We start from the raw sequence: 23649 nt of genomic DNA, 5'->3' as shown, positions 1-23649 counted from the left end.
GCAGTTGTTTGAGGCAGTTGTTTGAGGCAGTTGTTGGAGGCAGTTGTTTGAGGCAGTTGTTTGAGGCAGTTGTTCGAGGCAGTTGTTTGAGGCAGTTGTTTGAGGCAGTTGTTTGAGGCAGTTGTTTGAGGCAGTTGTTTGAGGCAGTTGTTTGAGGCAGTTGTTTGAGGCAGTTGTTTGAGGCAGTTGTTTGAGGCAATTGTTTGAGGCAGTGGCTGGAGGCAGTTGTTTGAGGCAGTTGTTTGAGGCAGTTGTTGGATGCAGTTGTTTGAGGCAGTTGTTTGAGGCAGTTGTTTGAGGCAGTTGTTGGAGGCAGTTGTTTGAGGCAGTTGTTTGAGGCAGTTGTTGGAGGCAGTTGTTGGAGGCAGTTGTTGGAGGCAGTTGTTGGAGGCAGTTGTTGGAGGCAGTTGTTGGAGGCAGTTGTTGGAGGCAGTTGTTGGAGGCAGTTGTTTGAGGCAGTTGTTTGAGGCAGTTGTTTGAGGCAGTTGTTTGAGCAGTTGTTTGAGGCAGTTGTTTGAGGCAGTTGTTGGAGGCAGTTGTTTGAGGCAGTTGTTTGAGGCAGTTGTTCGAGGCAGTTGTTTGAGGCAGTTGTTTGAGGCAGTTGTTTGAGGCAGTTGTTTGAGGCAGTTGTTTGAGGCAGTTGTTTGAGGCAGTTGTTTGAGGCAGTTGTTTGAGGCAGTTGTTTGAGGCAATTGTTTGAGGCAGTGGCTGGAGGCAGTTGTTTGAGGCAGTTGTTTGAGGCAGTTGTTGGATGCAGTTGTTTGAGGCAGTTGTTTGAGGCAGTTGTTTGAGGCAGTTGTTGGAGGCAGTTGTTTGAGGCAGTTGTTTGAGGCAGTTGTTGGAGGCAGTTGTTGGAGGCAGTTGTTGGAGGCAGTTGTTGGAGGCAGTTGTTGGAGGCAGTTGTTGGAGGCAGTTGTTGGAGGCAGTTGTTTGAGGCAGTTGTTTGAGGCAGTTGTTTGAGGCAGTTGTTGGAGGCAGTTGTTTGAGGCAGTTGTTTGAGGCAGTTGTTGGAGGCAGTTGTTGGAGGCAGTTGTTGGAGGCAGTTGTTGGAGGCAGTTGTTGAAGTCAGTTGTTGGAGGCAGTTGTTTGAGGCAGTTGTTTGAGGCAGTTGTTTGAGGCAGTTGTTTGAGGCAGTTGTTCGAGGCAGTTGTTGGAGGCAGTTGTTTGAGGCAATTGTTTGAGGCAGTGGCTGGAGGCAGTTGTTTGAGGCAGTTGTTTGAGGCAGTTGTTGGATGCAGTTGTTTGAGGCAGTTGTTTGAGGCAGTTGTTTGAGGCAGTTGTTGGAGGCAGTTGTTTGAGGCAGTTGTTTGAGGCAGTTGTTGGAGGCAGTTGTTGGAGGCAGTTGTTGGAGGCAGTTGTTGGAGGCAGTTGTTGGAGGCAGTTGTTGGAGGCAGTTGTTGGAGGCAGTTGTTGGAGGCAGTTGTTTGAGGTAGTTGTTTGAGGCAGTTGTTTGAGGCAGTTGTTGGAGGCAGTTGTTTGAGGCAGTTGTTTGAGGCAGTTGTTGGAGGCAGTTGTTGGAGGCAGTTGTTGGAGGCAGTTGTTGGAGGCAGTTGTTGGAGGCAGTTGTTGAAGTCAGTTGTTGGAGGCAGTTGTTTGATGTAGTGGCTGGAGGCAGTTGTTGGAGGCATTTGGAGGAGGCAGTTGTTGGAAGGAGTTGTTGGAGGCAGTTTTTGAAGTCAGTTGCTGGAGGCAGTTGGGGGAGGGTGAAGCCGCCGATGCTCGCAACGATGGGCGGAGCGACGAGTTGGCACAGTCGCAACCCAGTCAACCCACAACACCAGTTCCATCTCGTGACCTCCTACCAACAGGGGTCCACCTGGTTAGCACTAGGAATGCACGGGTATACCAGGTGTTGTAGAATAGTCGATTGACAGTTCACGTATGGTGAGGTAAAGTGTGGGTTACTTCCACTTTTATCACGATGTATATCGAGCGTGGAAGAGGAGGCCAAAGTATCGTCAATAGTGGCTCTCAAGAGCTCCGTCGAGGCCCTTCCACAAGCAGTGGCATGAGCAAGTCACTGCAGGGCTGCACCTTCACCGTTTGTATTCCTTCTTAGCCTCATTGAAGCCACAGTTCAATATGTTTACACATGTATTTGATTCTTAATCCCTTTTCAAATACTTCGGTGTATGCAGAGTGGTATGAAGGTACAACCCTAGCCCCGTGGGGTTCATTGTTCTTTGTAACCTCAACTCTGGACCCACAGCATTTGGCATAGTCAGTTCTATCGCAGCATGGATTTGTTGTTGTTGTCGTCAAACTTTCAAGTGTCTGCCAAACCCATGTTTACAGTCCCTATTGGTTACGCATACACACAAAGAGTCAAAGTGATTTCCTGCTCAAGTGAAAATAGCAGCGGTTCTCATCTTCTGTTAACACCCCTCAGCCAGTGATGAAAATTCCACATTTCTATGGTGGGACACGTCTAACCATAGGACTACTGTTGTTTCCTGATCGCTGCCAACATCAGTGGCGGGTGATATATGAACGGGTCATTGGAATGAGCGTTCGAAACTTGTTAAGCGAAGCGCTACGAATGTTTATGTAAACATACCACGTGGCCTGTCCGTTATCTGACACGGTGTCGCTGGCACCACCACTCGCCCCAAGTGTGCCCTGACCACGTCGTCAACCCCCCCCCCCCACATCCCCGCGCCCAACCCAGGTCTCCACGTGGTTCGCGAACGCCCGCCGGCGGCTCAAGAAGGAGAACAAAATGACGTGGGTGACCAAGGCGCGGAGCGACGATGAGCTGGAGGACGACGACAATGACGGCGGTGGTGGCAAGGAGCTGGGCGACTCCTCAGAGAGGAGCGATCGCGACGGAGACCTCATCCTCAACGTGTCGGAGCCGGCGTCGGAGTCCCAAGGTTTGTTCACCCAGCGCGCACAATCTCACACTGGGCGGTCGGAGCACGCGTGCTGGGTCAAGCGGAAGTTCCCCGGCACCTCCACCTTCTGGGGGATTGGGCGGGAGCAGTTGGCGCGGAGTTCACCAGCGACGCCCGCATCTCGAAAACTAAACTGACCCTCCACCCGTGCGCGACGATCGGTCCGTGTGTGCTGCTCGCGCGCAGATGACAGGGTCCATGGCATCGCCGTCTCGGGAGACAGTGGCACCTCGAAGTGCGACGCGGCGTCAGCGCGCCGCGCCGGCCCGGACTGTGACATGTCGGACGGGGATGACGAGCGACTCTTCCCGACCTCCACGACCGGCGGCATTGGTGGCGCCACCGTCGTCCTCGCGACTCCCCCGCCCGGCTCGCTGCAGCCCGCTAGCGCTCCCGACCGGCCCTCGCTGGTGCAGCACACGTCGGCCGCCATGAACGCGTCGCCGTCGATACTCACCACGTCGCCCGTCGCCGGCACGGAGGCGCCGCGGCTGGGCCGGGGATCGCCGGTGCTGGAGAACTCGAGCACGGGGCAGGCGCCGGCAAACGGGACCTTCGTAGCGTCGCAGTCGCCCGGCGCCTCCAGGATCAACGCAGGCGGTGCCGGCAGCGGCGGCGGCGACCGCGTGGGCGCTGCGGTCACCGCCGCCGCCGCCGGCGGCAGCAACGCCGGCAACGGAAACACCGGCGGAGGCAACGGCGCTACGCCCACCAAACCCAAGCTGTGGTCGTTGGCTGAGATTGCGGGTGCATCGGACGAGAGGAACTGTTCGGACGCTCAGAGCCACGGCCACCACCACCACCAGCACCACAACCACCACCACCATCACCAACAGCAGCAGCAGCAGGCGGCGATGCAGGCCGCGGGCATTCCCTGCATGCTGAGTGCGGCGGCTGCGGCGGCTGCGGCAGCTGCGGCGGCATCGCCCTCCTCCTCCTCCACGCAGGCGCACGCGTACTACGCGTGCGCGTCACCCGCGTACTTCTCGCGCTACGGCGTGGCGGGCTACGCCGCCAACTTTGGTGCGTTGCCGGGAGCAGGCGGCGGCGTCGTCGGTGGCGGAGGAGGAGGTGGCGCCGGTGGCGTTGGCGGCGGTGGTCTGCGAGGTTTGCCCGCGCCGCCGGGGAACGGACTGGTCTACCAGACGGTGTTCAAGTCTGGCCATCGCGTGCCACCGCCTGCGTACCTCTTCGCAGGGTACGGCGGCGGTGGCGGAGTTGGCGCTGGTGGCGTTGGCGCTGGTGGCGGTGGAGCGGAGGTGAGGATTTTGGAGACTCAGGAGACGCACGATGGCAAGGGGATGATCGCGCTCGACTGCAAGCGAGGTGAGAGGGGTCACAGCGATGTCGCGTATGTGTGTGTGTGTGTGTTGGGGGGGATAAAGCGCACCTAGCCAGGTACAATGGTGATGTCACCGCAATATAGCAGCTACTGGAGGTTGCTGTTGTGCTGGAGAGATTATGTGCGGAGTCTGTGTAAGTGAGTGAGTGTGCGTGTTGTGCTGGAGAGTGTGCGTGTGAGTGAATGAGTGTTATTGTGCTCGTGTCTTGGAACGAGCGTGTATGAGTGACGGTAAGAAAGTGACAGAGTGTATTCGTGATGTGTGTGTTAGGTATCTAACAATTAATCTCCCACCCCACTAATGCAATGAGTTCTTCAAAATGTTACTTCTGAAGAATTGTTTTGGTTGTTCTGCCATTGGTATAATTTTGTCTGCTCCATAAGTCCAAAATGTCACATTAGCATATCATTCGGAATGAATTTTGTTCGAATCCCAAATTGCCGCTAGCCATGATTCGTCTCTGGCCACAATGCACACGAGCGGCCGGAGCAATGTGAGGTCCGCTAGGGCTTCAAATGAGTACCTCCTGGTCTGTGTAACTTATCAACACTGAGGCTTTCAAAGGCATTTGATTGTGCCTTGCTATCCGCAATGACCTTCAAAGGCGCTCGCTAACAGCACTTGTCATTTTATGAGTAAAACAAAAAACGTCAAAGTAATTTCTTGCTCAAATGAGCATTGAGGCGGTTCTCATCTCCTGTATAAAGCCGTGAGCCAGTGGTGGAAATTCCACATTCTGTGGCAGGGGCAAGTCTCAACATAGGACAACTGCCGTTGATTTTTACAACAAGGTGGGGCACCTGGTGTATATACCCTGGAGGGTTGATGGACTGAGTGAACCCTCAACGGGGATTTGAACTCGCAACCTTTTGATTGCGAGCCGCTCGCTCTACCGCTGAACCACCGGGCCGGTTATGTTTACAATAGTTGTCTTGTTCTAATTGAAAGTAAGTTAGTCATTGTGGGGAGCAGCAGCAGCGGCTAACATCCGTGGCAAGTGATGTCCAATCCGGGCCTTAGCCACTCCTTTCGCCAAACCCACATTTGGTGAATTATGGTCAAATATTTGCCCGTAATGAACTCGGCATTGGGGAGGCCTTCATCCAGCAGTGGATTGATAAACAGCTGCTCATTCATAAAGTCTACATAACACACACTGGTCACAGAGCTGACCCTGGTTGCGATTTGAACCAAAGTATTTATGACTCGGATTCCTAATTGTGTACAGTATGTTCTGCGATATATCCTGTCCTAGGTCCACAAGGGGCAGGCGCTGTTAGCGAGCACCTTCTAAGGTGCACCAGGGAGTTGGTGTGGTCGGCACCACGCCCGGCCGCCTTTTTCTTACACACCGCACCAGGTACTCGTTTAAGCTTGAGTCAAACTAAGCGTGGAGAGGGGGACAAGTGGGCACGCACCTTGTGATTGAGCACGTGCAACGAGCTAACCACTGCGCCAGCGGCTTGCAGCACAAATAGAATCCCCCCCCCCGCCATAGCCTTAACAGACTGTTGGGGCAAGTGCTGCTAGCGAGCGTCGTTCAAAGCTAACACGGTGCACGAGAGGGTGGTGTGTCCAGCCACGACGCCTGGCTGCTTTATTCGCGACCCAGTGGTGATGTGTAAACACCGCACTCAGATACTCCCTTTAGGCCGCGTTGACCTAGCCGAGGCCCAGGACTGATTTGGATATTCGTCAGTGTTGTTGGCCGTGAGCAGGAATCGAACTCCGGTCGCCAAGGTTCCGCAGCGCAGTGCGCACACACCTCCACACAGATCAGATTGCGTTATGCACATGTGCAAAGTACTACATGCTGAGTGCATGGGTATTTACAATACACTTAATACTAATGCCCTCTTGATTAATGACAGGTCAGATAATTTCTGAAAGCACTTAAAATTCTATTATGAATCTATGTCAAACACCTGTATAATTAGCTGCACATCAGATTCATTTAACGATGTCGTGTTTTGAACAATTAACTATTGATACACAATCCCATCAAAATAATTCGCTCCCGCAATGTGGAATTACCACCACCGGCTCGGAGTCTCACCAACGGTGGTGAGCACCGTGCCCCCTTGTTTGTGTTTGGGCAGGGTCATCGCGTACCGCACTTTCACATCGTAGTTAAAACGTAAAAGAGTGTGAGAGAGAGAGATAGAACAGAGGACACTGCCGGGTCGTGTGACGGTTCACAGAGCGGACCGGATCGTCCTCCCCATGCGGCATTTCGAAACGTCGGGGAAAGTTTCTGGAATCCCTCGCCGGCCCCCTTGCCCACCCAGCAGCGGCGTGAACGGGCGACGCCACAGCGAGTCCCGTCCGCGGGTCGCGTGCGACGGTTTCGCTACTGGGCGGGGTAGAAGAGTAGGCCAAACACCCTCTGGAGAAATGTCCCAGCGCCTCCTCTCGTGGTCGGCCCTTCTGCCATAAGCGGCGAGAGCAAGCAATTGCGAGGCTGCACCTTTGCACGTGTTTCTTTTTACCTATTACATACATTGTATGTTAGATTTACATACCGTATCTGCAATACATGCGCATTGTCATCGCCAATAATAGCCGGATACCATTGTTCTTATGATGTCGGATATGATTATCATGACACGTCACTCTTACTTATGTAAGAATAATTACATGCTAACAATCTCAAGCTTTCTCTGGGGGCTTTAGGTCGCATATAATCACCAGCGAGCAGATTTGAAGTCTCTAATGCATGACAGGGTACCTCCGAACACTTTCATAACAGGCAGCGTCTCTATGCATATCGCTGTGCTGCATACACACGATGCCAGGCACGCAGTGCATTGCAACATGCAGTACATCCCTGTACTCCGTGAGTGTAACACAGTCATCAATTACAGTCGGGAAGTCTTGTGGTTAAAACGTTATAGAGTACTCTAACCAGCCGTGGGCTACGCTCGGCCCATCATCTTCCCTCTGAGGTGTAGAAAATTGGGTATCCGCTTCATGGCAAAATCCAGGGATTTGTTACTGGTTGGTCCCTGGCCGTGGGAATGTGGAATTTAAATAAAAGTTGGCTCAGGACCACCGATGTGTTTATTTTGCGAGGAAATTTATCGTCTTCTTTGGTCGTTGTTTGTGTTATTAGAGTTGAGTATGTACGAGTTTTCATGAAGGTGCCTGATTATGATGTTTTGATCCTTAAAAAAATAAAGCATTCACCGTTAAACAATATAATTTGTCACGCGTTAACAACCATTCTAACATGATATTTGGTCGAATTATACACGCTTTAAAAGTAATCACACTAATAACTATGCTTTGTTTTTTTTCACTTGTAAATATGTATATTGTATTGGCACATTCGGGATGCATTCCTGTTAGAGCGTACAAGTTCAAATCCTGGTCCGGATTCGACTCATCCCATGATCTCGACAGGATTGAGTAGAACCACTGTACGCAAATCAACCAGTGGTAGTTCTTGAGCGACACTTACATCCCACCACTGGAATATTGAATGTCCACAGCTGACTTTGAGAAGTAAATAGATTAACAGCCCTCACTTGTATGGACCAATTGGCAATAACCACGCAAATGTTAGTGTTACCCCCGTTTTCTCTAATGGAAAGGTAGTAGTGTCTTGTGCATGCTTGTGTGTGCTTGAGGCTATATGCATTCTAGATTTCACTGTGTATGTGAGTGTGTGTTGGGGGGTGCGGTCGCGTAATGGTTAGCGCACTTCGCAACGAACCTGGCCCCCCCGAGTTCAATTCCCGCTCGTGACTAACAAGAATGGCGAATATTAGAACCGGTGCTGTATTTATGTATGTTGAACTTTATTCCTACGTCGCCAACCATGCTCATCAGAGGTCCTGGGCCTCCCCTAGGTCGACTCCGACTCAAATTAGTTCCTGGTGCGGTGTGTAAACAAAGGCACTAAGGGAGACAAAGGCGGTCGGGCAAGGTGCTGGCCACTTACCCCCTCGTGTGCTGTGCCGGCCTTAATAGGTGCTTGCTAACAGCCCTTGCCCCAACAACCTTTTAAGGCTATAATATGGGGGATCTTCGATCTTTGTTTATTAGCGTTGTAAATGTTACGGGGAGTGATAGCGTGCTGGTTAGTGCACTTAATACAAACCCAGTGACGAGAGTTAACTTCCCTACCACGACTAAGATCAGTGGCGATTATCTGAACCGGTTCTGAGCCCACTGAATGTCGACTAATGCGTTGTGTGGGTATAATTCAGCACCGGGGAGACAAAGGCGGCCTGGCGTGATTTTGGCCACGCCACACCTATAAACATCACGCTGGCTTTTATAAGTGCTCACTAAAAGCACTTTCCCCTATTTTTCCTGCAAGGCTCAACGGGGATCCTTGTCTTAGTTTTGACTTGTGACCTCACACACGTGTGCAGACTCACGTGCGTGGCTGTATTCATCATAACATATGTTAAATGTACGGACATATTTATACGGGTTCGTACATTATTTTGCCGATGTCCGATCGTTTCGCTGTGGGGTACCGTATTGTGGGGAGCGGTGCTGGACATTAACAGATCTCATCGTTCCATTTCCGCTGCGGTCCCCGCATCTCGAGTCAGTTTCTCTCCTTCGGCTGCCGTTCTGTCACCAGTCTCGTGTATCGGCCATCACTCCCGTTTGCTAAGTGTCCTGCCCAGTTACTGGGGCCACCGCCGTGGCGAGATGTTAACTACCTCGCCTGGTATACAGGAGGCCGTGGGTTTCATCCCGACCCTGACGCCTGCTGCTGTATATTTGGAGTCTGCGTGTTCTCTCTTCCCGTGGTCATGTGGATTTTTCTCCGGATCCCTCCGTTTTTTTTTTGCTCCACATTTAGAATCAACGTGCATTCACAGTGTTTGGCAGCTGCTATAAATTTCCACGGGATAAGCCACTTCCTTGAGCTATCATGTGTTGTCAGGTCGCCACTGAAAAAGAGCTGCATAGCTCAGTGGGCCGGTAAAATAAAACAAAAACTTTTTATTGTTGTATAATTTAGTTTTTTAGTATAGTTCAGTTTTAGTTTAGTTTTTAAATAGTCACTCGGTGTTCCCTCAAGCCACGTGCTCCCCTATCTGCCTCTAGGTACAATTCTAAGCGTGCACGGCTCCAAGACTTTCTATCTTCGCCTTGGTCGGTGTCTCCGTCGTGATTCTTCGTTTTAGCAAGACGCACCGATTGCAAGCGTTATTGTTCGGTGTGCACGCTGATTTTCGCAAGTAAGCCCGGCTCGCCAATGTCACTCCCATCCTCCTGCGCTCGCTCATCCCCGTTATGTCGTCTATTATTTAGCTCATCCCAATCCGATTTCGGCAAACGTCACACAACTACACCGCGTGTGCGTCTGTTCGTGTGTGCGTGCACACATCGCTAAGTCACAATGCAACATTAGTACTATATGTGTTGTACGCATGTAGTCTATGTGTTGGATGCATGTAGTCTGTGTGTGCGCGTGTGTGCGATGGTTAGCGGACTACGCCTCGAGCCCAGCGACCTGAGTTCGATTTTCCCGCTCATGACCAGAATCGGTGACGATTATCTGAACCGGTCCTGGGCTGCCCCCCCATAGGTCGACTCAGCCGTACAATGGCGCGATGCGTAAACATCACCACTGGGGAGACAAAGGTGGTCAGGCGTGGTGCTGGCCACGCAAACCCCTCGGCCTTCATAGGTGCTCGCTTAACAGCACTTGCCCCTCCAGTCTGCCAAAGGCTATACGGGGGATCTTTGTCTTTTGTCTCTGTGTACACGCACGAGTGGGAAGCGGTGGCGCAGTGGCTCACGCACTGGCGTCACCTGGGCTCGATTCCCGGTCATGAACAACACCAGCAGTGGCAGATGGTATCTGCCACGTGTTCTGTGCCTCAGTCGGTCGACTCAACCTCGAATGGGTACCTGCTGCGCTGTGTTGCCATCAGCAGCAGGGCACACAACGACAGTTGCGCATGGCGATGGCACCATTCCGGAATGACTCGGAGCTCACAAACAGCACTTGCCTCATTGTGCCTTGTTGTATGGTTACACAGATGTTATTTATTTTCCACCGTGTATTACAATCGGATAGTATAGAGCTCTACAGGACACGTAGAATATACCATTATTTACAACCCCCTTTTCATATCCACTAGCTGGATGAAAGCCTTCCCACGCCGAATCGAAGGTTTGTTTTAACCTTCCTTCGCCACCACAGTGCGGGTTGATGAAGGGACGGATGCATGCCCAGGTCCTATTCAGATATCACTCGCCACTGGGTTAAAAGCACGGAAGCATCGCGTCGTGCGCGTCTCTCCTGCGCACCTACAGTGGCGTATTCGTGTGTCTACCGCGCGACTCCTACATTAACTGGCAGAGTAATCCATTAATTTGGAATAAAATGGAGGGGCAAACATTTTTTGTTAAAGGTATTCCTGGAGGCCAAGCACAAGTTAATGCATAATTTACCCGTCCAGGGTGGCGTGATAAATATTTCAAAACGCAGGTTTACCCAAGCGAAGAGTAAGTCACTTTGCCAAGAGCTGCGTTCGTGCGTGCGTCTGTCTGTGCGTACCCTCTGCGTTGATGGGGAGCGGTGGGGCGGCGGTTAGCGCACCGCTGCGTCCGAACAACGCGACACACCCCCCCCCCCTCCCTCCCCCGAGTTGGAATCTCGCTCGACGATTGTCTTGGGCCGGCGCTTGGCCCTCCCCGAGGTCGACTCAGCCTTAAAATGAGTACCCGGTTGCGGTGTGTGAGCGTCGGCACTCGGGAAGACAAAGGCGGCCGCGCGTGCTTCTGGCCATGCCTGCGCGCTCGCTCGTGCGTTCCGCCGGCCTTAGTGAGGTGCTCACTTCAAGCGCATTGCCCCGTCAGCCTGAAAAGCTTTTACGGGCAATCTTTGTCTCCGTGATTGTGTACGTGTCCACGTGTGCATTTGCAAATAGCAAGTCATGGGTATGATGCAGTGTATATCAAGTATATGAAACCGCATGTAGCCGTGCTCACGAACAGCAGTTGTCCCAAACATCCTGAAATGTCTATACGGGGGGTCTTTGTCTTTTGTATGTGTATGTGTCTGTTAGCCCATACACATGGCACTACATTAAACTCCATGTTATCAGCACCCACCCTGACTTACATCAAGAAACCCTCCCTCTTCCCTTCCCCTGGTCCACTCATTCATGAAAGCAATCAATTACTGGTGAAACGCCATCATTAAATAATGCGAAGCAAACGTGAAAATATAGCGTCAGTTTTCGTAGGGCGCTGTGCAACGCAGAATAAATCATCAAATGTTCCAACAGCACCCATTAATAACAACAAACCGTGTGCTGTATATATGTACGCTCGATTATAGACGATGTTATTGCACGAGGGTGGGTGGTGGTGGCTTAGCGCAGCGGTTAGCGTGCCGCGCTAAGAACCCGACGGCTCGAGTTCGATTCCCGCTCGTGGCCAACGCAAGTGACGGGCGGTCATTGGGCTGTCCCCTCTTCACTAATCCGTGCTGACCAGGGTGGAGAAGTATGGTCACTCCCCCACGACCGATACACAATCACCCGTGAGGCTGCCTTCATCCAGCAGTGGATTGACTTCATGGTCAATTGCCTAAGCAGAGGTGCGTCAAGGCGGTGCAAAGTGTCATCGCGAACGCCCCGGATTGTTTTCGTCTCCCTCGTGCTGATATTGACCACACCTTTACACTGGGTGCCTTGCTTCATTTAAGTTGAGTCGACCGAGGTGGAGTCCAAATGTTGGTTTAGATAATCCCTTGGTCAGGAATTGACCCCGGTAGCGCAAAGCGATAAACCACTACACCACCGCTACACACCGACACGTACAAAGTGCACAACGTTGTATGCTCACAAATGTACACGTACTGGCACATTGTACGTGTGTTCAGCAAGCCTTGAATTAGGTTTGCGAGGGGATCCAAGCAAGTAGGATGCAGTGGTCGCCCTACGGACAACGACCCCGACGTGAGAATGTGGAATGTCCGCTGCTGGGTGAGAGCACTTATTTGCATGCCGCCCTCAGACAAATGGAACGTTCTCTTTTCAGCCTTCGACGATGACGACGATGCATGCAGTGTATGAAGCCCACGCCTGGGTCAAGTCAGCAGGTAGGCATGCACTGCACCGTTACACCGTTTTTATATCACCGCGTGTGCCATGACCAGGAATCCAACCTGGGCTGTCGGTGCGCTAATCGTTGCGCCAGCTCGCGTCCTTAATATTCGTCCGTAAGGTTGCGTATTTGTAGAGCGGCACTAGGCACACGTATGTTCACTCGTAGAGTGTAGGGTGCAAGCACTGTTGGGGAACAACTATTTGGGCTGGGGGATGTTGTGGTGTAATTCCGCACCACATATGCGCACCCACCCACCTTTGATAGGTATACATTTCAGGCCGAGATGACCTAGAGATATCACTGGGGAAATTCGAATACCGGTCGCCGCACTTTCGGTGCCCGTGCGTCCATGGCCAGGAATTAAACGGATCATCATTTAGTGGCAAACAGCGGAAAATTCCATATTCCTGTGACGGGAGCCGTTTGACCTCCGTACAACGATGGCTTTTGACTGTGCACAAAGTGGCCACGTGCTTTTATCAACCCCTGAGGGATGATGCCGAACCAAGAGGCATTTTTGAACTCGCGATGTCTCCACGTGTCAGTCCGGCGCTTTACCCACGACGACCCTCGGCCCCGCGGTAACGCCTTGCAAATGACACCGCGGCGTTCCCCGGCCGTTCGAACTCAACGCAACGTTGATGGCGCTCGCGTGCGCCGAAATCGAGTCGAGCCTCGTGTTGAGCGAATTCGCGCCGCCGCGCGCGTCCTTTCGTAGCGCCCGCCGGCTCGCCGTTCATGATGTGCACGGTGGAATCGTCGCAACGACCGCGGCTCAGACTCGTCTCGTCAAATAGACGCCTCCTGGTGCCTTCGTACAGTCGGGGTATGTACGGTGCTATTGACGTGTATCGTGTTAGGTCTACAGTGTCAGGGTGAGTGTAATGCTCAGAAGCTAATTGTTTGAAAATGTATTTTCAAGCCGAAGTTGGAAAATGTAGTTTTCGTACATCGAAAGATAACGGTTACATGTTTTCTCTACAATACGGATGCAGTGTATGCGTATGTTAATGTACGTTCTCATTGCATGTCCGTATGTACTCAATGTATGTATGTGCACATATGTTTCTATGTGGAGAGCGGTGGCACAGTGACGATCATATGAACCTGGGCCTCCTCTAGGGCGACTCGGCCTCAAATGAGTACCTCGTGTGGTGTTTAGACATCGTCACTGGGGGAGACAAAGTCGACCCACCCCTTTGTGTGACGTGCCGACCTTCATAGGGGCTCGCTAACAGCGCTTGCCCCAAAAAGTCTGTTATGGCTACACGGAGCATCTTTGTATAATCCTCTACGTGTGGAACGGCGGCACAGTAGTTAGCGAGCTGCGCTACAAACCCGGCGACTCAGGTCGCAGAGTTGTTCTCTGTTAATTGTTCTTGTAATTCCATTACAGTGGCATCTCCCTTGTCATGTATACACGAAACAATGCGTTTGAGTGGGTGTGTGTGTGTGATGTGCACGTGCTGTGCTTGTGTCCAGTTAATGCTTGGCTCTGTGTCCACTTTAATAGGTGATTGGTTTATCCTGTGACAGTGAACCTGGTTACTTTGTAACTGGGGGCGCGTCACTGTTCATGTTTAATGCGCAGAATGCATCAACTCTCGGACTCCTTTACGTGAAAAGTCAAAGCGGGTGACCCCCTCTGCTCACACGACCATTGGGCGCGGTGGTGCCGAGCGAGTGGTGGAAATCTCCAAGTTGCATTGGTCTTCTTCTCCCTTCGCGTGGCTGATGTTGAAGCAGAGGAACGGGTCGTATCGTCATTGTTACGACATCATCTATTTGTCCAGGACAGATTGAGTCTCAGAAGTATTAGCCACGAGAGTGCTGCATTTGGGAGGTTTGGCAAACTCGTTTTTGAGTCGTTGGGCCGGCAGAAGTACTACATGCATCACAATCAGGGGATGCAACTCTTTTTTGTGTACCGTTCATGCCCACTGAAGCAATGGGGGAGACATTGCACGTTTTCGTGACCAGAGGTAGTCTCTCCAAAGGATAATGTTACTTATCATGCTTTTTCTTATGGTTGCTGATCACAGGGCCAAAAGCACAAAACGTCATCTGGCAAGCAACGCACAGCCCGATCAAAGTTGTAATAGATAATGCGTTTTGGTGAATTTAGTAACGTTTGACTCAAGAGCTTGGGACAAGACACAATGGCAAGGAATATAAACGAGAGCAGTCGCAGGGAATGAGCAGAAAGAGACATGTGATGAGTGAGTGAGTAGTCTAGTGAGTGAGTGAGCTGGTGTTTGGGTGAGTGTTTGAGTGAGTTAATGGGTGTGCATTGTTGTGACCTCCAGTGTGGTGAGTGTGTGAATGAACTAGTGAGTGAGTGAGCTGGTGTGTGGGTGAGTGGGTGAGCGTTGTTGTGACCTCCAGTGTTTTGACTAAATACAGTGTGGTGTACGAGACGAAAGAGTCAGTGTCTGGTGGAGCGAGTCTCAACACGGGTAGAGAAATCAACGGGGGAAATTCTGAAGAACAGTAACCGCGGTCGTGGTGATAGAGAAAGAGTTACTTGCGTGGAATTATTTTGTTGCTGCTTTCGTCTGTAAATTATTTAAAGAAAAACAAAACATTGAGTTGATGGGATTTAGGAGTCAAAGAAACCACCCCACAACGTGTTGATTTTTTTTCCCCCCTATAAAATTTCACAGCGGCCATATAACTCACAGCAATCCTATAACTCACGGCGGTCCACCAAAGGGGGCGCGGTGCTCGGTGGTCGTGCGGAGTAATCGGTGGCCGGGTCGCGGGCCTGGTGTGATCAGCAGCCCGCCGCGTATCCCACACGCACTTTACAATCAAGAACTAACTCCAAGCGTCTTTTGCAGAGAGATCTGTAAATCAGTGGCAGATTCCAGGAAGGGGTGGGGAGGTGTGGGGGGGTGAATGCTCTTTTTCTGAGCTCGGAGTGGAAATTCCACATTCATATGGAAGGCGTTTAGGAAGGGGAAAAAAACAGATACCGATTCAAGATTTTTTATACTTTGGTGCTCGACTTACAATTGGAATGTTGCGAGTACAAATCCGGGTAGGGAAACATCATCCCTTAGGGATCGATAAAATTAGTACCACTTTGTGGGGAGTCAAGAGTGGTTCTCCTGTGGATAGGCTCGCTCCTGCCATAGCAACGTGGTATTTCCACCACTGGCACAGCGCTGTAAACAGGAGATGAGCACCACCTTGATGTATAAACAAAAACTCGGCATTCTTTGGGGGATTCATTTCAGCCCATCATCTCTTTGTGGTAGGTACAGCATTGTAAATGAGGTACCGCGTTGTGAAAATTCAACAGATCCTCAGTCATGGGAACGTGGAATATCCAATATTTTTTCAGTGCGTGGCATGGAGTTAAACGCTGTACCGTTGCTTGATAGATGAGGGAGGTGGGAGACCCAATTCTAAATGTGGGGTTTCTAATAGCTGCAACAACAGACTGGTGATAAATTATGTTAATGCCGCTTCAGCCAGTGGTTATAAACCGAACGTAAGCTACGCTCTCTGAGCACGTGCAGCACACAGGCAGGAGCACGCGGTCACATGGAATGGATGAAGTCAATAAAAACATGAAACACTAAATATTGTGTAAAAAAACAAAAAATGAAGCCAAGTTGAGATCACAACATACCACCACCACCACCACCAAAAAAATCACCACCGCCATCGCCAGCACCGCACAAAGCACACGTGCGATGTAAATTATCCACGTACAATTTGAAGCCGGTCGTATAGCACTTCATACCGACGCTCCTTAAGCTGGGATTTAAGCTCTTGAAGGGCCATCGATCACGCGGAGAGGTCTGTTCCGTAACACGTTCCACATTTGTTTGGGAGGCCCACGGACGCAACGGCGTGGCCGCCGGCCGGAGGCGCCGCGTTTGTGTGGCGTGACGAAGGGCCCCCGTCGTAGCTGGAACTCGCGCGCGTGCTCTGATCATACAACAACCTCCGTTTGCTACTAAGTGGCGGTGACGTCACCAAGGCGCTTGGGCCAGGCTATGTGCATGTTAAGGCCACGTGAAGTGTCGAACGCCCGCTGTCAGGAGGTCACAGGACAGTCGACTGACTGAGATGAGTGGCCGATGCACCACCTGTGCCCCCTACTGTGCCAACTTGCTGTGTTTTAGCCACCCGGTGCTCCACTCGTTGTTATGAGTGTAGCTCCTCTGCCTCTGCCCTCCGTTGTTGCTGGATTGTGACTGCCTCCAACTGCCCAGTAGCAGCAGCGTCCTTCACAATCACATACACACGCACTCATTCGTGGAGTCGGCCAAAGCTTCCCAATGTAGGGCCGCAGAGGTTGAGCGATTGTTGGCGCTTGCTGACCCCACCCATACTTGGTCATCTGTAAAAAAAAGAGCTTCATAGCTCATCGGATTCCTCCGGTCTAAATAACGATTCTGATTACGTGGTTTCCCACGCCTCTGAATCATTCTCTCTCTCGAGTAAATTTAATCTATGCGAGTTACAAAATCTTCATTATTAATACCATGTATCTGCTAAATTGCAATTCATATGATGTTAATATAGTAACAGTGGCGACGTTTACACACCGCACCAGGTACTCATTTGAGGCTGAGTCGACCTTGGGGAGGCCCAGGACCAGTTCAGATAATCATCACCGGCGTTGGCCGTGAGCGGGAGTTGAACTCGGGAGTTGAACTCGGGAATTGAACTCGGGAGTTGAACTCGGGAGTTGAACTCGGGAGTTGAACTCGGGAGTTGAACTCGGGAGTTGAACTCGGGTCTCCGGGTTCGTAGCGCAGTGTGCTAACCGCTGCACCATGAGCCAATGGTACAATTACAGCTGATAGGACCTACGACCAGTATGTTACACCGCCGAGTGGTATAGCCAGCATCACGCACGGCCGCCTTTGTCTCCCCAGTGCAGATGTTCTCACACTCAAAGGTTTTTTCAGGCCGAGTCGATCTTGCGGAAGCCCGTGGTGGCGTCGTGAATTACAACCTCAGGCGTTGTGAGTCGTGGGCGGGGATGTAACCCGGCTCGCCGTGAACCTTCTTCCCACACACGGCACGTTTTCTGTTTTCGATATAAAGCTTTCGTGACTGCAGGGATTCATCTTCTTGGTGCTTTCGGTAAAGTCACGTAGAAGTAAAATAATAAAATAATAAACATAAAACATAATAAAATAATTCTCACGACGTTTCGGCCACAACGCAAGCAGCCGAGTCTGAAACTCTGCCTTCTCGACAGACCTGTCCTCCACCTTTTATTATTTTCCTTCTACGTGACTTTACCGAAGGAACCAAGAAGAAGGCACGTTTTTTGTTTATTATGAACAGACGCACAGGAGTGGTGCGCTGTGATCTAATTAAAATATCTGTTCTTTTGTCTCTCGCAGCTGGGTGTCGCACTCGCTCAAGATGGCTTTGAACGTCGTCGGGCGGAGGATGAGTGAAGCTGAGTGTATCGCAGAACTCCGCAACGTGCGTGAATATATAACTCCCAGCCAGTGCACGGGGGGGGGGGGGGTAGTGGGGGGCTCGGGAAATCCTCCCGCATTCCCTCCCTCCCTTCCCTGTCCTCTCCGCCCGCCGTCTCCCATCGTCAATACACCCCGGCCGCTTCGCGACAGCTTCGTTCCCGACGACGACAGCAGCAGCAGCAGTCCACGAGTCGCGTGACGTCAACCACCGCCCAGTCTCTGAAACCGCCGTCCACCTTCTGCGCTCACCGCCCATGGCACGGTGGCACAACGGAGACACGTGCACGACGCACGCGTGCCCCCCTGCTTCACATCGGTCGTTCTCAAGGTGCCGGCCGCGAAAACTCCGTGAGCCACTGCCGGCAATGAGCTTCCTAAAGGGCGATGACGATATCGAAAATGAACATGAAGAGGCAGGCATATGCCCCCCTTCTCTCCCACCGCCCCCCCCTTTCCCATTACGCACATGCCTCACCACATTTTAATATGATTATCATTCATTACAGTCAATCCTCTCCTGCATATGCGCATCCGGCATTTCGCTTTTCGCGACGTATTTAACAAAGGCAACTTAAAGTTCTATTTAATTCGGCAAAGCAGCCGCGGGCGACCCGGGCGAGTCGAGCGCCGCCAGCCCCACGCGGAACTCTGGAGACGCGGCGAGAGCGGCAGGCGGGGTTTTTGGCGTCGCAGAGAGAGCCTTTGCCGCTCATCCAACGGCTCCTTCGGGGACGCGTGCCGACGACGGCGCCGATGCCGGGTGACGATGGCGGTGACGATGGCGACTTCGATGTCGGGGCATTTGTGCGCGCGCGCGCGCGCGGAGTTACGCAGGAGCTCTTTCGCTCGACTTAACGCAAACCTGTTTACCCTGTACTTTATACATATATATGACTATATAAATGTACATACAGTAATCGTTTTCGACGATTTTCTTGCAACTGCACGAGTCATTTTGTTTTTCCCTTCACGGCGTTCGCTATTAAAGCCCCCCCCCCCCCCTTTTTCAAGTTGTGTTTGGTGTGCGTTAGATGCTGCGGGAAATATAGCACTTTAATGACTTCGTATGGACCGGGTTGCGCTGCGGTGAAGAGCACTTTGCTTGGTTCGCAATCGGGAGGCCGCAAGTTCAGTTCCCAGTTGCGCGCCGGCTCAGCCCATCATCCCTCCGCGGTAGATTAAAACTGGTATCAATTTGTGGGGAGTCAACAGCGGTCATCCGTAATGGGTGTGAGACTGGCCCCCAGCCATGGAAATGCAGGATTTCAACCACTGGCTTGATGTCCACCGTCGAATCGCTTACACGAACAGGGGGACTGACTTTGACTTTGGAAGAAGTGTTTGCCTGTTTTTCACGCTGCAGATTGTGTGTTGACTAACGGATAGAGTGGATTAATAGTGAACGCAGAGGGAAACGCATCGTGTGAAATATGGTCAGTCGGAAGTTTTTCATGTCGGTGTTTGTTTTGAGGCCGATGGCCACAGTTCAGCTCTGAAGGTGAGAACTTGCGGACAAGAGGTAATAGTGGAAAACACAACGACAAGTCCAGCTGTAGTGCAGTTTATTTCCTCGTTATCAAAACTAATAATGCCTCCCTCCAGCATTTATTTATTTACGTCTTATCGTTACCAGACTAAGTCGCGTTTTCTACAAATGCAACCCTGAAATATAAAGAGAAATAAAAAAGATAACGACAAAAATACTGAACGCTTATATTTTCTCAGAACCTGTGCGAACATGAAAATGCATGCAATGACGTGGGATTGTCTCGAGTCAATTGTAAATACACAGTATGTGTGTCTGTGTTTTTTGTTTGTTTGTGCGCTTTGAACATATATGCAGACTTGTTGATTTCGACATTTTGCTTTTGTATATATCTGCTGACGTGTACATACATAACGTGATAAAAAAAAAAGAAACACACTTATCAAACCTCAGGTTCAGCGCTATGTATTTCGGATTAAGAATGTGTTTATATGCTTGCAAACGTGACGGCAGATCGACTGCATAAACTATATCTCCGTACAGATGCATCAACAAAAACGTGGAAACACATGCGAGTATATGTACTCCACAATAAAGTTAGCTCAAATCTGTTTTCTTTTTCATTCGTGGGAAAGATATTTTAGAATGAAAAAGTGAGTCTCTTGGACTTTGCGTTTCTTTAGACAACGTAAGAGCTTGATGCTGATTTGCAGAATTTCTAATTCTCTCAAGCGAATGTACATATTTGTAACATATTTGGAATACAGAGTTTTAGCTCCGAACTACTGTCATGTGTATAAACGTGTGCTGAAAAACAATTGTAAAGTTTAAATAAGATTGTGTGTGTGTGTTCTATTCACGAAAAGTCGTTTGCTGTGTAAATATAATTATATAAGCATTGGTAAACTTAAGCTTTTAAACTCCTAAGCGTATTGTTTTACTCTTTGTATGACACATTGTATCGAGGTTTTTGTAACGGCATGCACATTATTACTCTTGCCAAAATATATTATGCTTTTTTTTTTAAAACAAAAATGCTCTTTTCAAATACACATATATGACGATTAAAAACATTCGGTAGTTGACACGGACACGCCTCTTCATGACTTTCCAGAGCTAGGCTTAAGAAAGAACATCGACTTAACTGAGCTGTACAGCAGCAAACACACGTGACTAAACAGGCAAGGGTTTTTTTTTAACTGCCGAACTAATGCCACATCCACCAGCCCATCGTCCCCGATGAGGCTCATAAAACGAGTGCCGCTTTCGTGCGAAGTCAACGATTGTTCGCCTTGCGGAGAGATTTTCTTCCCTTGACTGTGACGAAGATCCGACGACGGTGAATAAAAGTGCTGCTCGGTTTTAGCAGAGACTCGTAGTTGGTCAAGGCAGCCAGTGATACATGCGGGACAGATTTTACGCACAGCGTAGCCATGAATATGATTAGAATAAGCATATTCCCGGCACATTTTTATCATACGTTATTATTCTGCTTGGTTACCCAGGAAAGCCTCGCCGAGCCTCAAGACTCTTGTAAGGAGGATCCTGCCAAGTTGTGTGTGTGTGTGTGATCCCAGTTGGGTGATCTGCAGGCACATTTTCAGCACGTGGGATGTTTGGCCAATGCCTGTAGCATTGCGTGTCTTGGAATCGCGACTTTAGGTTTTACATTGAGAGGCAAAAACAACGAGGAACACGTGTACGAGGGAACATACACGTGTCACAATGGTACCATTAAAACTGTTCAGTAAGTGGGCTTAGGTGGGACATGTCACTCTAAGAGATGATGAGAAAAGAATAGTCAGTTGTGGCCCTATGCATAAGCAAAATAAGCAAGCGTTTAGGACCCCAAGCGGTGAGTGGATGGGTGAGTGAGCAGGTGAAGCGTTGGGTGGGGTGAGTGTGGCGTCACCAACAGTATGGCAATTGAAAACAGCATGGATGAGAAGAAACTGCCTGGTCTTCAACATAAGTGGTGGAACCAGATGTCTAATTTAGTTCAAATTCACAAGGTAGAGAGTTCCAATTCTGATTGGGGCTAGGCTCAGCCTATCATCCACCTGTGTTTGATAATTATAATATGACTACCACGCTGTGGGAGGGTAAGTCATTTGTGGACTGGTCCCCACCATAGTAAAGGGAATTTTTAACAACTGGTTCAGTGCTAGCAATGAGGAAGAATCACTTCCATGCTCAATTGTACCGGAATACATTTGAACCTTTAAAAAATAAATTGCACTGAGACATTTTAAATTGTCATACATTTCAAGAGTGAATTACACAGCGCTTCTATTGTAGCACAAATAATTAAGCCACTTCTACGCGTAACCTCCACTTTGTGGCATGTAAGTAAAAAGAATGCTCAAGTCTGTCAGCCTTTTGGCACTGCAGACAAAATATTACGCAGTAACATTCTAGATTTGAAGCTTTCGTGACTGCAAGGATTCATACTCTTAGGTTTTTTCGGTAAAGTCACGTAGGTAAAAAATAAAATTTAAAGTTAATAATGATGTATTATTTTATTTTATTTCCATTATTAACTTTGAATTTTATTTTTTACCTACGTGAATTCACCGAACAAACCTAAGAGTACGCAGTAGCATTTTTTAGCAAGCACATTCTTGACCGGTTTCCGTCTTCTGGGTCTCATCAGCAAGGTCAGACTTGTAAAAAAAAAACAGCTGCTGTTACCACACCACATGTTATTGGCAAGAGCAACTCATCTAAAGTTATGGGGCCCTATTCAATGCAAAACGCGATACTGTATTGTAATAACAACTCATCCGTTTACGTAGAGCATTTATGTGTGAAAGAAAATGAGTGAAACTATATTCTGTCCCCAGATATAAATACAAACACTTTGCCTATTGGTACAATTGGGTTCTCCACACCGATATACCGTAGCGTTTCTTAAAGCAAGACACATCTGCGCCAGAGTTTGCTTTTATCCATAATGCGAGTCGGGAGAAGCAACGGCATTATATCAATTACAAAAAAAGTTAATATAGGCTGGGCCCCACCATAGGAATGTGGAATTTACCACCGGTAAACGCCAACCAGTGGAGATGAGCACTGCAAATAATACTCATGGTAGAAGCTTTGGCTCGCACGTCCAAAAAAAAGATTGCTTTCTGATTTGAACCTGGAATATACATGCGGTTCTACACAGTCAGGAGGAGTTTCAATTACATTTAAAATAAGGTTGGTCACTTAAAAAAGAAACACACAAATCTTCAGCTTGCACAATTTGTTTTATAATGCATCAGCGTTCCGCTTTAACCCTGTATTTACATGGGGGGGGGTCCTACCTGCCCATAAGGCTTTTAAATTATATTTTAAAAATCTAAATAATCTGAGGATGGTCACTTGAACAAAAAAAATTGTGTCAGACAGGTCTGCAGTGTTTTTCCTTATGGGATCACACCAGGTTTTGCCACGGCGAAGCTTGCGCAACACATGTTGGAGTGCTTAACACCCCACTTTCCGCTAGCTTTTGTGCGTCTAGGGGGGAGTGTCAAGTTTAAAACCTGACTCAACTCAGACCTTGCAGCCTGCAAACATCATACGCCCTCAAATTTTTAATTTCCTTTCTTCACGAATTGCTAAAATAACACATGCCTCCGACCGCGCTTCCAACATTTCAACCCAAAAAAAATGTTTGAAAATTATTTCTTTGGGTCACCCAGGAAAACCTCACCCGAGACCCGGGACTCTTGAGTCTCGGGACTTGGTGATGTCAGGTTTGTGAATATAAAATAGTGCACTAAGAATTGATTGCCTTTCTGTGGTTTCACACTTAGATTGCTTGAAATTAATAACAGGCAAAGGTGCAGCCCTGAAATTGCTTGCTCACGCCGTTGCTTGCAGGAGGGGCGATCACTGCAGTAAACTCTCGAGCCCCTGTTGAGGGATATAGGCCTACTCTTCCACAATGGCCAGATGACTTGGATGAGGTTGGAGCACTCACAGCCCACCACACGCGGCCCTGCCAACTGACCTTTGTGAACCCACTGAAACTTGTCTCAGTGTTTCAACTGCGTGGTGACTCAAGGGGTTATACTACCATCTCTGAGCTGGCAACACTGAGATTCTGAGTTCTACTCTGGTTTTAAGTCACCCATGCTTAGACTGGGATCTCAAAGTTAAGTGAAATGATGGTCTCAGCTCTGTCACCAATGACTGAACAAACGAAAACAAAGCCTCGGTACATTAATTTTGGTTTTCACTTAAATAAGTACATGTCAACTTTGAAAATAAAATTAAACATGTCAGTTTCATTTATTGCGGTGAACAACTCATTTTCAAAGCGACCAAGAAGGCGCATAACCATACAGTGTGGATACGTGGTCTATATATTTATTCTTAATGCATCTTAAAAG

The 23649-nt window shown here is 49.6% G+C and overlaps 1 protein-coding gene across 4 annotated transcripts in view; it reads left to right on the top strand.

Moving 5' to 3' along the window:
* Positions 1-20353, top strand: part of LOC144942022 (uncharacterized) — a 45949-nt gene extending 25596 nt beyond the window's left edge. For 2 of the 4 annotated variants that reach the window (XM_078868633.1, XM_078868632.1), the window contains 5 exons: positions 2669-2873; positions 3081-4220; positions 5466-5597; positions 12260-12320; positions 17701-20353. In XM_078868633.1, coding sequence (XP_078724759.1) covers positions 2669-2873; positions 3081-4220; positions 5466-5597; positions 12260-12294 — 1512 coding nt within the window. In that variant the 3' untranslated portion in view covers positions 12295-12320; positions 17701-20353. The remainder of the gene's footprint in view (positions 1-2668; positions 2874-3080; positions 4221-5465; positions 5598-12259; positions 12321-17700) is intronic. The other 2 variants (XM_078868634.1, XM_078868635.1) reach the window with 2 other exon arrangements.
* Positions 20354-23649: the final 3296 nt, after the last annotated feature.

This window comes from Lampetra fluviatilis, chromosome 26 (genome assembly GCF_964198595.1).
Source record: "Lampetra fluviatilis chromosome 26, kcLamFluv1.1, whole genome shotgun sequence".
Taxonomy (NCBI): domain Eukaryota; kingdom Metazoa; phylum Chordata; class Hyperoartia; order Petromyzontiformes; family Petromyzontidae; genus Lampetra; species Lampetra fluviatilis.
Note: the sequence above shows the minus strand (reverse complement) of the source record. Positions and strands in the feature narration are given on the sequence as shown.